Source organism: Oncorhynchus mykiss, chromosome 8 (genome assembly GCF_057628025.1).
Source record: "Oncorhynchus mykiss isolate SJ-2025 chromosome 8, ASM5762802v1, whole genome shotgun sequence".
Classification (NCBI taxonomy): domain Eukaryota; kingdom Metazoa; phylum Chordata; class Actinopteri; order Salmoniformes; family Salmonidae; genus Oncorhynchus; species Oncorhynchus mykiss.
The window spans coordinates 57,248,828-57,265,000 of NC_143029.1; the positions used below are offsets into that span (position 1 = coordinate 57,248,828).

Here is a 16,173-nt window from a genome sequence, read left to right on the forward strand (position 1 = left end):
GTTCCCCATCCAACCTGACAGAGCTTGAGAGGATCTGAAGAGAAGAATGTAGCGTCATACCCAAGAAGAGTCGAGGATGTAATCGCTGCCAAAGGTGCGTCAACAAAGTACCGAGTAAAGGTTCCGAATTGTCAAGGCCGTCGAAAGAACTAGACCAAAGCGCAGCGTGGTGAGCGTACATATTCCTTTTCTTTAGGATGACGCCGACCAAAACAACCGTGACACTTAATGGCTATTTGCCACAAACCAAGTTAACTTCCCACACTGAAAGGAGGGAAAAGGGCTACCTAAGTATGGTTCACAACTCAGAGACAACGATAGACAGCTGTCCCTGATTGAGAACCATACCCGGCCAAAACATAAAAATACAAAACTATAGAAAACAAAAACATAGAATGCCCACCCCAAATCACACCCTGACTGTCATGCCCTGGTCGAAGTATTTTGTGTTTATTTTCATACTGTCCCCAGGGCAACAATATATAGTATACTGTCCCCAGGGCAGCAATAGATAGTATTGTAAAGTAACAAACACTGTATTTGTGTTTCTCATACACACTTTTACCTCCTCTCAGTACCAGTGGTGAAGCGTCAATGGATAGCCAGGCTGAGATGGACTCTGCCCAGCCGTCAGACGATGCCAGTCTTTCTTCCACAAGCCAGGAGCCCACCTCCAGCTCGGCCGGTCAGTACAGCTTTCCCTCTTTCAGAGTCTCTCTTTGTCTCTAACTCTCCCCCACACTTTTTCTTTTCAGTCTCTTTCTTGTTCTCTTATCTTAACCTTCTCTCATCCCTGCTTACAACCTATTTCTAACTCTCTCTCTCTCTCTCTCTCTCTCTCTCTCTCTCTCTCTCTCTCTCTCACTCTTACTCTCGCTCTCTCTCTCTCTCTGTCTCTCTCTCTCACTCTCTCTCTCTCTCTCTCACTCTTACTCTCACTCTCACTCTTTCTCGACAGCAGCAGTGTGAAGCCCAAGCCTTCCGGCCGCCCCATTGCCCAGCACTCTCTGCCCATGACGACAGCCAACGGAGGCAGGCAGCCGTCTCCACAGAGGAGATGAGCGTTCATCCCCATTGACTTTTTAAGTCTTGAAGCCACTTTTAACCCAGAACAACATGGTATGAGTCCATTCAACTAAAGCAGTGGCATTGCCACCGCCCTCTTACGTCATAGAACCACACGGCACAACAAAGTAGATGAGAAGCTTTTTTTTTTATTAGTCTGATAAAGCCAGAGAAAGTAAGCGACACAAAGGACACATTGTATACTTTTGTTTGGCATGTCGGATTACATGTGACACAAGGATGGTTGGAGCAGGGTTGCGGTCATGCAAGAGATATTTAAACCCCCCTGGTGTGGTCTTAACGTGATGTCTTGTCAAACGTTTTAGCTGATGTTTGAGTTCAGAGAGGTAGCTATTTCAATGCACATCAAAACAACATTCAAAGAAGCTCTAGTGAGCCGAGCTTAAGAAACACAATGGAGAGTTATAAACTTCTTGAAGTGGCAATTTTGGATGATGTCTAATGGCTCTTCTCTTCTCACCCCTTCCATTCAAGGTATGGGCTTGAAGACTCCCTTTCGGTAGAGGAAACCTACCCCGCTAATGATGTCATCATGGACTGCTCCATTCCCTTACTCCCAAGTCTCAATCATAGTGTCTTAGTCTAATAAAATAAATCCTACCAATTTGTGATCGTAAGAGAGAGAGAGCAATGGTTAGATTCTTTCTTCCCAATTTTGTATCAGCAGATACCATGTGCTTTAAAAGTGTACATTTTGATACATTTATTTTCAAGAAGAATAATTGTTCTGTTGCTTTGGTTTTCCTAATATGGAAAAAAAGAAAGAAAATGGTTGCCATAGGTGTGCTCTGTGCGTTGTTGGTCCATCCATAGGGAATGCTCTAGATACACTTGAGCCACTTCTTGATGGAGTTTTGGCGGGGATCAGCATTGTCTGGTTTGGCCAGAGCAGGCAGATCACCAGAGATCTTGATGTTGAAGTACAGAGCTAAAAAAGGGAATAGTGTTCGTGTTAACATATTGACTTAAAGTTTTACCAGACCCTTTTTAAACAGAACAGCTGCAGTTCCACAGGATATTTAAGAATTGCATGTCAAGGCAATGTTTACGCATCTGACAAATACAGCATACGACAGAATATATTAGTAATACTTCATTATCGTACTGGATCATGACTTGTTTATTTTGGACTGGTATTTTCTGTATAAGGGTCTTTCTATAAATAATGGGGCCAATGTCTGACATTGGGTTCAACATTTCAAAATGGTTTTAAATAAAAAAAGATTTTCATGCCGTTCCACATGTGTACTTAGAGGAGTACAAGTGAATATATGCATGTTGGCCCATAACTCCTCCTATACATCAACATAGGCCTAGGATAATCATTTAAAGGGATACTCTGAGATTTTGGCAATTAGGCCCCTTTTCTACTTCCCCAGAGTCAGATGAACTTTTGGATACCATTTTGATGTCTGTGTCCCGTATGAAGGAAGTTTGAGGTAAGTTCCGTGAGCCAATGCTAACTAGCGTTAGCGCAATGACTGTAAGTCTATGGGTATTTATTAGCATGCTAGTAATCAACTGGACACCAAATGCGCATCCAACAAGTATTATGCATAATTATTGAAGAACCACGTTAAAATGACCATATCAATTTATGTTTTACGTATGAAAGTAAGTTGACCCTTTCGGGTTAGAAGCTTTCAATTTTGCAGTGCATGTATTGTTTTGCATTTGTGTGCCCATTAACTGTTTTCACCCCGTAACGTAAGGAGACACAAAATGTTAAGTAATTACACTGCATGTCTGAGATCTCTATACCAAAAACTGTCCGACTGCTAGATACAGGGTTCAAGTTCATTAATTTAACTGATTAATGCTTAATATATGACATGACGACAACTTACACTGCCATAAATGCAAGGACAGAAAAGTAATGTTTCATGTCGCATGACTTTGGACAAATCGTCAGAACACCAACCTTGATAACAGTTAAACATAGGTTTTAAATCAACTCGTGAATTTGATTGAATCCTCACTGGTACCCGAGTTTCTAGAAAGACCCATAAACAGTATTTTGCTGATGTAATAGATATTTTGGTTATCAGATGTACAGTACATCGTGAACATTGTCGAAGACTTACGTCCAGCGAAGAGGAAGTAGTCGTATCCGTCGGCCTTCTTGGGGCTGGGGACAGACACCGCTGAGGTCACTGACGAGGGAAAGCCTTTCAGAGCCAGCTTGATGTTGATCTCGGCTCCCAGACTCATCTCTGTTTGGCGAGCGTGGCGTTTCTTTGCGCTGGGCTTGGATTTCTTGCCACAGACAGTGCTACTTTCAGCATGGTATGAGTATTTCTGCATGGTGCCTCCTGTGGGAGAAAGAAATGGATGTGGATTGAGTATAGCGAACTCATTGGTGTAACTCATCATGTTAAGCACTGGGAGTAGGTTAGGTAGTGGTAATCCTCAAGCTCTCCTTTACCTTTCTTGAAGAAGTAGACAGACTCAGGCCTCCTCCTGGTAGCAGGCACAGGCAGGGCTGCAGTGATGGTGCCAGTCAGACCATGAAAACCAGAGGCAACAGATTTGGGGTAACCAGGCTCCATGTTGCCATTGTCCATCCTCCAGTAGTCATCACCCTGAGATGGACAAGAGATGGGGACATTATATAGGCTATGCGAAAAGGATCTGTGTGACAATATCCCAATCACATCAAAGGTGTTTAGGTCATTAGGTTCCACCTAGGCATCTCCACTACCCCAACCCACTGAGCTTTCCCCAGGTTCTAGGTTTTTTCCCCGGCAGTTCTACAGTACCTTGATGATATAGCTCTTTCCCTGGCAGTTGGTGCGGGTGAAGGCACTGTCGATGGGGGAGGGGATGCCCAGCTCCTCTCTGATGTTGTGAGCTGGCCCATGGTCCTTGGTGATGGGATCTATGGTCCAGAAGAAATGACCTGGTTGGGGGCAACAGAACCACAATCATTAGGAAACGATGCATCAAGTAACTATTTCCTTCAGGGTTTTAGGCTACACATTGTTATGCTATTTCAGGAAAGGAAAGTAGCAGACAATTATTCATATTTTTTTGTTGTCTGCTTTGGAAAAGCTACTTGACCTTCATAAGTATTTGATCAGTAAGTAATGAGTGAGATAGGACAGAACTAGCCAAGAGCTAGCCACGAGCTAGGCCACTATGCTCCACACACACACATACCCTTGAAGATGAGAATGGTGCCGTTGGCCAGAGTGGTCAATCCGTTGAGGGGCAAGTCACTGCAGAGGTCTGGGTTACTGTCGGCATCTAGAGTAAAGAGTTCACGTCCGTGTCGGGAGAAGCCATTGAAATTGTGAACAATGTTTAATGTTGTCATAGTATAACTTACTGTTTAATTGTTAAATACCTACTTGACACTGATTACATGCACATTAAATCAATACTCAATTGATGCAGTAGACATTATAAAGGTTACTGATGTAGAAACACAACAAAGCATCCCTACCTGGTAGACCTGTGTTGGGGTTGTTGTAGCCCGAGGACTTGGTTATTTCTGCCGTAGTGCTGGGGTCTTTGAGTCCCAAAGCCTTGGCTATGTCTGCCAGAGTGATGGGTTTGTTGGGGTCGTTGAGCCCCAAGGCATTGGCTATGTCTGCCAGAGTGTTGGGGTTGTTGGGTATTTTAGGGTCATTGGGGTTGTTGACCCCCAAGGCCTTGGCTATGTCTGCCAGAGTGCTGGGGTCATTGAATCCCAAAGCTGTGGCTATGTCTGCCATAGTGATAGGTTTGTAGGGGTCGTTGAGCCCCAAGGCCGTGGCTACGTCTGCAAGAGTGTTGGGGTTTCCGGGGGTTTTAGGGTCGTTGGGGTTTTTGAATCCCAAAACCTTGGCTATATCTGCCAGAGTGATGGGTTTGTTGGGGTTCTTAACCCCCAAGGGCTTGGCTATGTCTGCCAAAGTGCTGAAGTCATTGAGACCCAAAGCCTTGGCTATGTCTACCAGAGTAATTGGCTTGTTGGGGTCGTTCAGCCCCAAGGCCCTGGCTATGTTTGCCAAAGTAATTGGGTCATTGGGGCTGTTGAGCCCTAAGGCCTTAGCTATGTCTGCCAGATAGCTGGGGTTCTGGGGGGGGTTAAGGTCTTTGGGGTTGTTGAACCCTAAGGCCTTGGCTATGTCTGCCAGAGTGCTGGGGTCTTTGAGCCCCAAGGCCTTGGCTATGTTTGCTAAAGAGATGGGGTCTTTGGGGGTTTTAAGCCCTAAAGCCTTAGCTATGTCAGCCAGGGTAAAGAGGTTGTTGGGGTTTTTGAGCCCCAAGGCCTTGGCTATGTCTGCCAGAGTGATAGGTTTGTTGGGGTTTTGGAGGGGTTTAGGGTCATTGGGGTTGTTGACCCCCAAGGCCTTGGCTATGTCTGCCAGAGTGATGGGTTTGTTAGGGTCGTTGAGCCCCAAGGCCTTGGCTATGTATTCCAGAGTGTTAGTTCTTTTAGGGTCATTGGGGTTCTTGACCCCCAAGGCCTTGGCTATTTCTGCCAGAGTGCTGGGGTCATTAAGTCCCAAAGCCGTGGCTATGTCTGCCAGAGTGATGGGTTTATTGGGGTCACTGAGCCCCAAGGCCGTGGCTACATCTGCCAGAGTGTTGGGATTTTGGAGAGTGTTTGGATCTTTGGGGTTTTTGAATCCCAAGATCTTGGCTATGTCTTCCAGAGTGATGGGTTTGTTAAAGTTCTTGACCCCCAAGGCCTTGGCTATGTCTGCCAATTTGCTGGAGGCATTGAGCCCCAAAGCCTTGGCTATGTCTGCCAGAGTGATGGGTTTGTTGGGGTCGTCCAGCCCCAAGACCCTGGCTATGTTTGCCAAAGTGATTGGGTCATTGGGGCTGTTGAGCCCTAAGGCCTTAGCTATGTTTGACAGATAGCTGGGGTTTTGGGGGGGTTTGGGGTCATTGGGGTTGTTGAACCCTAAGGCCTTGGCTATGTCTGCCAGAGTGCTGGGGTCTTTGAGCCCCAAGGCCTTGGCTATGTTTGCCAAAGTAATGGGGTCTTTGAGGTTTTTGAGCCCTAAGGCCTTGGCTATGTCTGCCAGAGTGAAGGGGTTGTTTTCTTTTTTGAGCCCTAAGGCCTTGGCTATGTCTGCCAAAGTAATGGGGTCGATGTTGTTGTACCCTAATGCCTTGGCTATGTCTGCCAGAGAGCTGGGGTATTGGGGGGGTTTAGGAGCATTGGGGTCGTTGAATCCCAAGGCCTTGGCTATGTTTGCCAAAGTGATGGGGTCGTTGGGGCTATTGAGCCCCAAGGCCTTGGCTATGTCTACCAGCGTTATGGGGTTGTTGGGGTTTTGGGGAGGTTTAGGGTCATTGGAGTTGTTGAACCCCAAGGCCTTCGCTATGTTTGCCAATGTGATGGGGTCCTTGGGGGAGTTGAGCCCCAAGGCCTTGGCTATGTCTGCCAGAGAGCTGGGGTTTTGCTGGGGTTTAGGGTCATAAGGGCTCTTGAACCCCAAGGCCTTGGCTATGTTTGCCAAAGTGATTGGGTCATTGGGGGAGTTAAGCCCCATGGCTTTGGCTATGTCTGCCAGAAGGATGGAGTTCTTGGGGTTTTGGGGAGGTTTAGGATCGTTGGGGTTGTTGAACCCCAAGGCCTTGGCTATGTTTGCCAAAGTGATTGGGTCATTAGGAGTGTTGAGGCCCATGGCCTTGGCTATGTCTGCCAGAGTGATGGGGTTCTTTAGTCCCAAGGCCTTGGCGATATCTGCCAGAGTAGGGAGCAGGGGAGGTCCAGACAACAGGGCCAGGGGGCCAGCATTATCTGCTGAGGCTCCACCCTGGCTGGGCATAGGCAAGCCAGTGGATGGGAAGTTAGCAGATCCAGGTAGCTGACCAGTGAAGGAAGACAGGGCCAAGGGAGTGGTGGCCATGGGTGTAGGGAGGAGGAGGGAGATGCCCTCCAAGAGACTGGTGGCTGAATCACTCAGAGCTTCACAGGAGGTAAGATGAAGGATGTTAGAACACGTACATACAAACAAACACAAGCTGGCATACAAACTACTACACAATGCATCAGCTATCAGAGAAAATATTGGATTTCTCCTAAGTCTACTGATATGCATTAAGAACGTTGCCGTTGTCGCTCGACTACTTCAAAACATAAATAATAACCAGCCTTTCTGTCACTTTCTCAGACAATACTTTAAACAAACACTTTGTCATATTGTATGTTTCACAATTGTATGAGCTCTCACCATCCATGACAGTATCTGGGGCGGTGGAGCTGGGAACATTGAAGCTGTCAGTCAGAGGGTAGAAGTCAGGGCTCAAAGGGGAAGCTGGGTCCTCAGAGAAACGAGAATAGTCCCTCTGGCTCTTCGGGCTGCTGGATCCAGGGTAAGGGCCGTTGGTATCTGTGTGAAACACACAAACAGGTTACAGGAATCCACGGGGGTAAACCTACCATAGAAGAATATAAAACAATGACTGAGTCTAGCATGTTGGTAGCTGTTGTTCTTAATCAATTGTGTTGCTCAGTTCTCAATCTCTTCACTTCTCTGTTGCCGTGTTCTGACAGTGTCAATGATGGACAAGAGCATCACCGATAGCCTAAACTTACCATAGTCCTGAGTCTCAGGGAAGAGGTCGGATGGAGAAGGGTATATGGTCTGGCTCTGGTCTGAAAACACAACAAAAAACACAATAAATCGAACAACGGTTGTGTACTGAGACGCAGAGGGCGTAGAGATACACATGCTCAGCCCCTGGAAACTGTTGCAAGTAACAGTACAATTATCGCTTCTATCTCATCTGACCTCCATACACCAATAGCTAGGGTTGGGGAGTAACACATTACATTTAGAAAGTAACCTATGCAACCCTGCCAATAGCCTAAAGAGGCCTGTTATGGGTTACATTCTCACATGCAGTCACTGATCAGCCCATGTAACCAAATGGAGGCTAGCTGCTCTTCCAGTCCACAAGCATTGCCTTGTTTAAATTATTTGACGATTGACACTATTGTTCCCTCAGTCTATTGTAGGTTTCTGAAGCCTTTCTATGCCATTGGTTATCACACAGCCAATGGAAAGCCCTGAGTTTTTCCTGGGAGTCATACGGTCAGTAGAAAATCAGGGCCCCATCTAAAATGCACAACATGGCAGGTACACACGTACCTTGGCTGCTTTCCTCACTCTCGCTGTTTGAAGGTTTCTTGGTAGATTTGAGACTCATCAATTCTTTCTCGCTGATGGATTTGTTCTTGGGAGGCACTAAAGAAAATTCATTGCAATAAGCTAATGTTTCTACTGTTTAAAATGGCCCACTCTAACCTAGCATCCAGAGACTGTTTGGCCTACAGTATAATCATGGTACACAAGACCTGTTGAACCATGCAGTTACTTTGCTACAAAGACAAAGATAGTAACTGAACCTGTTGCCTTTTTCTTGGCGTCGAGCTTGATCCTCTGAGTTGGTGGTGGAGTTGTAGTGGCATCTAAAACAAAAGAAAGTTTGATATTGTGATATTTGTGCTTTTTTTTTTACAATTAGAACATAATTAACATAATAATTGACTACATTGTTCTTTAGGCCTGTTCTCTGTGGGACAGACGAATTCAATTGATTACTGGTTGCATTGTACTGGTTAAATTGAACTAACTCAGATATCATGATGAAATGTGGATAGTCTGTAATTAGTCTTTTCGTAAAGATAGTTGTTGTTCCTACCACAGTGGTTCTGGTAGTCACGGCAACAGGTGTCGTAGCGGACACAGCCTGGGTCACACTCACAAAGCCTGCCTCGTCTGAACGATTCACCACACCTACCACTGCACGACTCACCTGCAAGAGAGAAGAAATAGGCCATGATATTCACCAACACACACACACTTTGGTCCTGTTACCTACACCATTGATGGATGACTTGGCCCGTCACATAGTTGGAGTTTCAGGTACATCAACACATGTTACCATCCATGCATATATGCAGACTCTAATGTTTAATGAATAACCATCCTAATTACATTGACATTATTGAGAATTGTATTATGGCATAGTAATATCATAGTGATGGCATCAGTCTTACCGAAAGTGCAGAGAGCCTCAAAGTCCTTGCAGCACTCGTCGTGAGTGAGGCAGCTGGCGTCACACTGGCAGGGCTGACCACGAGCGAATGGGTCACCACATCGACCACTGCAACTGGCTGCAGATTGGGGTCACGGGTAATAGGGGATGAGCTCAGAAACAACAATCACTGTACATTTAGTGCTACCACGAAAAAAGGTCCATAGCGACTTGCAGAACTGTTGACATTGACAGTGTCACAACATATTCAGCACATAATGTGGCCCCTGTACCAGACAATGGCTTCTTACTTTGAGCAGCAGAGAATGGCAAAAGAGCAGCGCAGGTCACCACCACGAGGGCAGCCAGCAGCGATGATGCAGTCATCATGAGTTTCAGTCCCAACTAGAATAGAGAAACGAGCGCATGAAATACCTTTCTTTGTCCTTTCTAGGGGAGGAAAAAATCATCTTCCTCTTTGATTTTATTCATAACGGAGTGTTACAAAGTTACATTCCAATGGTCCAACCATAACTAAACAAGAATGCGCTCTCTTCACATATTCTTCTTCATAGGTCCCTGAAATACATAGAAATAATTATAAGATTATAAACTGAAAATAAGAGAAAGCCAATCACCGTCACACAAGTCAACTCCAGTCAACTCACCTTGCTCTCCCTAACTCCCAATGGCCTTTATATAGTGTGAACGGCTGCTTTTGGAGTGACAGCTAGGGCAGGACATTTTTAATTAGTCCAAATACAGCCCCAATTAAAACCACAAAATGATGCAGAGACCTCCTACGCACTCACAGGAAGTAGAACTAGACTGGCCAGGCGTGTTGAGGCGTGCTATAAAAAACTGGAAGAGCATCTGTGGCCATAGACAACGATGACATCACAGCGAGGTGACGGCCTTGCATTTACAAGGGCCCCCAAACAACACACCACGTTCCTTCTGTTAACCAGACCTGCATGGTTGTTCCCGCAACTCTGTGCGGACTCAAACGACTACACGTTTAATTGGTTGCTATTATCTTTATTAAAGTTCGCCAAACAACCTCAGATGGTTAAAATGTTGGATTTTTCTCATGTGATTCACAACGTGGTCGGACCGCAGAGCGTGGTCAAGCTTTCACTCTCAGGGCTTGAACATTAAACCAATATGATAATACTGTATTAAGCAACAGAAAGAACAGATGTAGATTCTTTACGTGATATTTTAACTGTATTCTTTGGCTGGAGTATAGTGTTCTTTCCAGTAACTCACTGGAACATGATGCACCATTACTAGGCACATTCAAATCCTCTATAATGTGATAATTGGGGTCCTGAATTTGTACTGACCACGTGAAGTGGGCTCTTAAAGTTTGTCCCTTGCCAGGTCATCTGGTCAGGAAAATCTCCCGGACCCAAGTGATAATGTAGCAACTGAATTGTGTGCTATGACTTGAACGTATATCATTTAGCACACCTTTATTGTGGCCTTCGTCTCTCTCAGAGTAGGTCTTATGTACAACACAAGATCTTCCAGTCATTTGGTCTTGCCACAATAACAATGAGAGGCGTACCCCAACACAGCAGTTACTCTCACTACCATCCGTGATTGAAAAAACAAGTGCTAATTAAGCAGCGGCTTCTTTGTGAGGTGGCCGACCTCTTGACGCTTGTGGAGCGTTTGGAACAAAAGAGTCCATTCAATATTGAACATTATTCTCTTCTGGTTCTGTTCTGAGGTAATGTCTTCTACCCCTCCTACGAACATGTTGTAGACATTATTCAAAACGCGTGTACGAGGCCATACGTTTTAAGAATGAAAATAGGGAGCGCTTCAAAGAGCACTCTTAAACACACCCACACGCTACACACATGCTTTGGCACATGCTCTTGGCTTCACATAAACACTTGTTTTTGACCAAAAACAACAATCTTCGATTCCGAATTGTGTATGAGTTGACAAGATCTAATAAGCCTAGACCCAACAGCGGCAGGTCTATATGAAAGACGCTGAATGCTACAGGTTGTTGACCTCAAAAGGACTGATTCTCTCTTGTACTTTTTTTCTATTTTTATTTTTTTTTACAGATCTTGTCTCTCTCTAGTCAGCAGGAAGCAGATTGTGCAGGTCAACCTTTCTACCCGTTCTTGATTATGGTGATACTACTTATCGAAGTGCAGCTGCCGTTGTTTTCGTAGCTCCCTTCGTTTTATCACAGGAGACAATTTTATGACTAATCACTGTATTCTTTACCAGAAGGTTGGCTGGACCTCGTTGAAGTCACCAAAATCACACCTTTACGCTCCTTTTGTTTACAAAGCCCTGCTCCCACAGACCTCCGACTTACCTGACATCACTGTTAAGATTTCAAATCATAAGTTACAAAAAACCCGTTCACAGGGTTGGAGACTGGAGACTCCTTTGGTGTCTAGGGAGTTAGATAGATCAGCCGTTGGCTTCCTTGCGCCTTGCGTGTGGAATGATCTACAATGCATTTTAAAATGGGAGGAATCGGTGCTTCTAGGGCATTTCAGACGCTTGTTAGGGGACCTTTATACTGGAAAAGGTGTCTGTTTTTTTATGACTGTGTTTTGCTTTTCGTGTATTGTTGTGTATAATAACGTATATTCTATTGTGTATATGAATGTGCTTCTTGATGTGTATTGTGGTGCTATACAGGGCTTATCTGGAAAAGAGACCTTGGTCTCAGCATTGACTCCCTGTCAAAAAAAACAAAAGAAACAATTCAGAGTCTTGTAAAAGGTGGTCTGTAGAAGCTGTGTGTTGGAGGGCTAATTAGGCTATGCTACCCAGCTGCCTGCCTACAGACAATATTTTTTTTAAAGTTGTCCCAGAGTTTTAAGTCTGTTCAGCCTCCAGACCACAGGAACACAGGAACACTGGCTGGCAAGGCATCCAGAGCTTGTCATGACGTCTGTCTCGGTCCGCCTCTGGACTGGACTCACAGTGGTGGGTGAGGTGAAGGTCACAGGCTTAGCCCATTGCTTCCTGTCAATCTGAATTATCCAAGCTGCTATACTTTACAGCACCGTTCAGTGTGGCCTGTGTGTCTGCCTTGCTGGTGGGCCATGAGTTTTTCCTGACCTCGTGACACAACCGTGAAAAACTCTGGACCCCAGCTTATAGCCTATTTCCATGTGACCAAGGTCAGCAAAATGGTCCTATCTAAATAATATGGCTGGCATTTGGCCATGACGATCAAGAAACTAGTCTTAGATCAGTAGTTATAATTCAGAGGGACCTCTGTATTTCTGTATGGGTGGCAGGTGGCCTATTAGTTAAGACCGTTGGGCCAGTAATCAAAAGTCTGCTGGTTCGTATCCCCTAGCCCACTTGGTGAAAAATCTGTCGATGTACACTTGAGCAAGGCACTTAACCCTAATAGCTCTTATAAGTTGCTCTGGATAAGAGCGTCTGTGAAATGTGGCACTACTCTTGAAAGAAGGATTTCACGACGACCTTTGACATGTATAAAATACTAATGTGTACTGTAGTCTACTTATGAAACAAAGATGAGCAATGTTGTGACTTAATATTATGTACCTTGCATGTTGTAACTTACAAGAGCAGTAGTTAGCGATACATACGTGTCCTTACTTTCTGTGTAACTCAGACTGTTTATGAGACACCTCTCTAATTTCAGAAGAGTAATTAGCTAGTATTTTACAGTTTCACTAATGAAACACAAATGGAGGTATGGCAAGTAGGAGAGCTGTTGGTTGGTCCACTGGCGTTATAAAATCAACTGGGATTCCATGTGTTACTGTTTGAGACTTCCACGCATTTCCCATACTCATGCTTTCCAACGCTGCTTGTGCTCCCTTTTGATAGGTTACTTCACAAATATAAAGGACATTTACGATAGGACGCCGCACATGATGTTACCGCATACCATTGACTTTATTAAAAGTGTATCGCATTAAAAAAAAAAGACATCTGGATTATTTAGAAGGGTAAGGTTCTGTTCATAAACTCTGCTGGGATTCTTCTCTGCCACACATGTATGTATAGAATGTGAGTTATTTAGTCGTGTTCTCTTTTCTAACTGAAATTCAAATCAAATCAGATTGAGGTTAAGAATAAACGTTGAAGGCGAGGCACAATGACTTGACCGGACATCACGTTCAAAGTCGTCTTTTGTATTTTATTCCCACAGACATTCTATGCTAGTGACATTGTATTTCATACTATTCATCACTGAATAAAATAAGACTTCATGTTGCATTCAGTTGTTGCTAGATCTGATAATACTCTTCTATTTACAAAAAAAAAAAAAATCCTTCTTTAGAATTCACTTTTTACAGTGTTGCATTTTCTTAAAATACCAATAGGAACGTTTTATTTTCACATTATTAATTGTGGTTGGTACAAAATATGCAAGTTAAGAACTCTCAAGTTTGATTTCATAGCAGTTGCACTCTGGGGTAAGGGTAGGGGATCTGGGAATTGGGTTCAGGGGGTATTTACAATGGATACAACTCGTGTCATGTGATCTGGTGCGGCGCTTCAAGCATTTCCATGAGGAACGTGTCTATGGGCGTATCTCCTATCAGCTTGAAGAAGAAGAGGTGCTCCAGACACTTGAGGCCGATGGAGCGCAGTGCAGGCAGACGCAGCAACAGCTTGGCAAATCTGACCGGGAGAGGAGATAAAAAATCTAATTACTCTAGTCTGGGGTGTCATTTCAGAGCCTATTCATGATTTTTAATGGTACACACAAACCATAAAGATTAATTTTGACATATCATCTTAAAGTCTTAAAGTGGAGAAGGAATATGAAGAAATTTAGTTTCTTTCAACCAATGGAGGCTGCTGAGGGGAGAACGGCTCGTAACAATGGCCTGAAACGGAGAAAAGGAATGGCATCAAACACCTGGAAACCATATGTTGGATCTATTTGATACCATTCCACTAATTCCGCTCCGGTCATTACCACAAGCCCGTTCTCCCTAATTAAGGTGCCTCCAACCTCCTGTGCTTTCAACAGCTGCATCGGAAGAGCCTTTGAGTGAGACATGTGATACTGCTGAATGGCTGGACATTAGTGTGCATGATCGAGCGTGAAAGGAACAGACACTAAAATAAGCTGACAGTGTGAGACTGACCTGCCAGGCTGCTCTGGGTATCTATGTTTAGTGTAGGACTCCAGCGAGGCGTACACCTTCTCTCTCAGGGCCTCCACCTCTGTAGGATTAGACAGGCCCTTGGCATCTGGAAGCAGAGAACATTCATAGACAGGAACTTACTCTTGTGCACACAGTCTATGTCAAACACGGCATATCTTCCTGAAGAAGTGTGATTGTAATGAGTTTGTAAGACATGGTGGCTGGTGACTTAGAAAGTTGAAATGATGTTGGGGGGAAAAAACAGATTGGCCTATTGGATGAATATCGTGACTGCTCAAATGAACGAGGATGACCACTCTCCTCTTCCTCTCCGGATGAGCCTCATCTGTTGTATTCCTTGTTGATTGTAGTTACCTGGGTTGAAGAGGACGATGGCTCGGAGGCAGCCCAGCTCAGTCTTGTCCATCTGCATGTCTTTCATCTTAGACACCAGCTCCGTCAGCACTCTGGAGACCACAACGCGGGAAGAAAACACCATGTCATAGGAAAAAAAAACACTTTATTTGGTCAGTCCATCTATAGATGCTCAACAAACTATCAGTACAGACATGTCTACTGCTGTAGAAATACCAGGGCTAGATTTTTAACCGTGTTACAGAAGATGACGCTATAGTGTCGGCTATGCATTACGGTCTATGGTATCCATATTCCAAACGTCAAGGAGTAACACTGTTGACAAAGGTATTTTTCTCGGACCTGTCAAAGATGGAGCCCACTCCTGCGCTGTGGGCGCTGCTGCGGTGGACGTGGAGGCCCGTGGCCAGGAGGATCCCGTCCTTCACTGTCACAGAGCGATGGGAGAACGAGGCGATGAGCAGCTCATTCCAGCCTGACAGAGAGAGAGAGATGCACAGTGGTTAACGGGTGAGTTTAACTTGGATTGTGACTAGAACAATGTACTTGTCCAGAGGGGTGAGGGCGTGTCTGTGTAATAGTAGGTCATGGGTGGGTGACGCTAATGAAACATACTGTACTGTTTTACCGCCGCAAGTAAAGCACTATGGGAAGTGAACATGCATGGTGATCTGGTTGGTGAGCTGTGCTGTAGCTGGAGTCTACCTGCTCGTAATAAGATGACCTGGTCGTCCAGGAGCAGCTCAGAGAAGTGGGGGATCCTTTTGGCCCACTCCACCAGGGTGAATAGCTGCTTGTCTGCTGCCTGGCAGATGTTGGTGACCGGGTCGTTCGTCTGTCGGATAGACAGACAAAGACACACATGTAACATTCAGTAAATCGACTATGAAAGAGGAAACGGAGTATAGATGGAACAAATGTTCTTTTAAAACATTTACTTCATATGTGCTTTCGAACGGGTTTTTCTGCTAAGCGACACACTTGTTTCATACCGAAAAGCACTATGTCCAGAGCCACGTGTTTAAAAGTATTAGGATCCATTTATATGACACTCTACAACATTCTATGGCAGCCATGTTAGCTCCCGTGAATAATATAATTGGGAAGTGGAATACAAGAATGGACATGTGGTCAGGGAGTTTGTCAACCAACTATGTCAGTGCTGTTTGCCAGTGCTGTGATAAGATATTGTGTGAAACAATGAATTTGAAGAATTTATCTGCACTGTGTTTGTTAGCTAGCTAGCCAGTCAGTTGTTGAGGAAGGATTCCATACATTTTTTCACAGCCATACACTGGCTGAAATCAGTTAATGATAGTTGTAAATGCAAATACTGATATTGTATCATATAATAGCACTCGGAGCATTCCAATTAAATAAAAATGTAGAAATGTATGGTCTGTTTACATGTAAAAAAATAATATATATATTTTTTTATAAACCCGTATAAACTGTATCTAAAATTCTATGATAACATTTTAGATTGACACTAATTATATTACACAATTTCTGATACATGAAATGCCTTTTATTTTCCTGCATAAGTAAAATCAGGATTATGCATCTACTGCCATTCATAACAATAGACAGGTTTGAATTTCAC

At 44.4% G+C, this 16,173-nt stretch overlaps 2 protein-coding genes across 3 annotated transcripts in view; both read right to left on the reverse strand.

The window, feature by feature from the left end:
• Positions 1-1,194: 1,194 nt before the first annotated feature.
• LOC118965626 (uncharacterized) lies at positions 1,195-9,743 on the reverse strand. The gene is made up of 14 exons (XM_090183117.1): positions 9,711-9,743; positions 9,384-9,477; positions 9,095-9,211; positions 8,737-8,850; positions 8,441-8,503; positions 8,184-8,279; positions 7,628-7,687; positions 7,263-7,421; positions 4,532-6,997; positions 4,246-4,332; positions 3,846-3,985; positions 3,512-3,668; positions 3,171-3,398; positions 1,195-2,014 (listed from the first exon to the last, which is right to left on the reverse strand). The coding sequence occupies exons 2-14, from the start codon at positions 9,460-9,462 to the stop codon at positions 1,908-1,910; spliced, it is 3,873 nt and encodes a 1,290-aa protein (XP_090039243.1). The 5' UTR covers positions 9,463-9,477; positions 9,711-9,743; the 3' UTR covers positions 1,195-1,907.
• Positions 9,744-13,213: 3,470 nt separating this feature from the next.
• rxrga (retinoid x receptor, gamma a) overlaps positions 13,214-16,173 on the reverse strand; it is a 43,796-nt gene continuing 40,836 nt past the window's right edge. For both annotated transcript variants that reach the window (XM_021613029.3, XM_021613030.3), the window contains exons 6-10: positions 15,276-15,405; positions 14,913-15,045; positions 14,571-14,662; positions 14,196-14,301; positions 13,214-13,722 (exon numbers count right to left, since the gene is read on the reverse strand). In XM_021613029.3, coding sequence (XP_021468704.3) covers positions 13,575-13,722; positions 14,196-14,301; positions 14,571-14,662; positions 14,913-15,045; positions 15,276-15,405 — 609 coding nt within the window. In that variant the 3' untranslated portion in view covers positions 13,214-13,574. The remainder of the gene's footprint in view (positions 13,723-14,195; positions 14,302-14,570; positions 14,663-14,912; positions 15,046-15,275; positions 15,406-16,173) is intronic.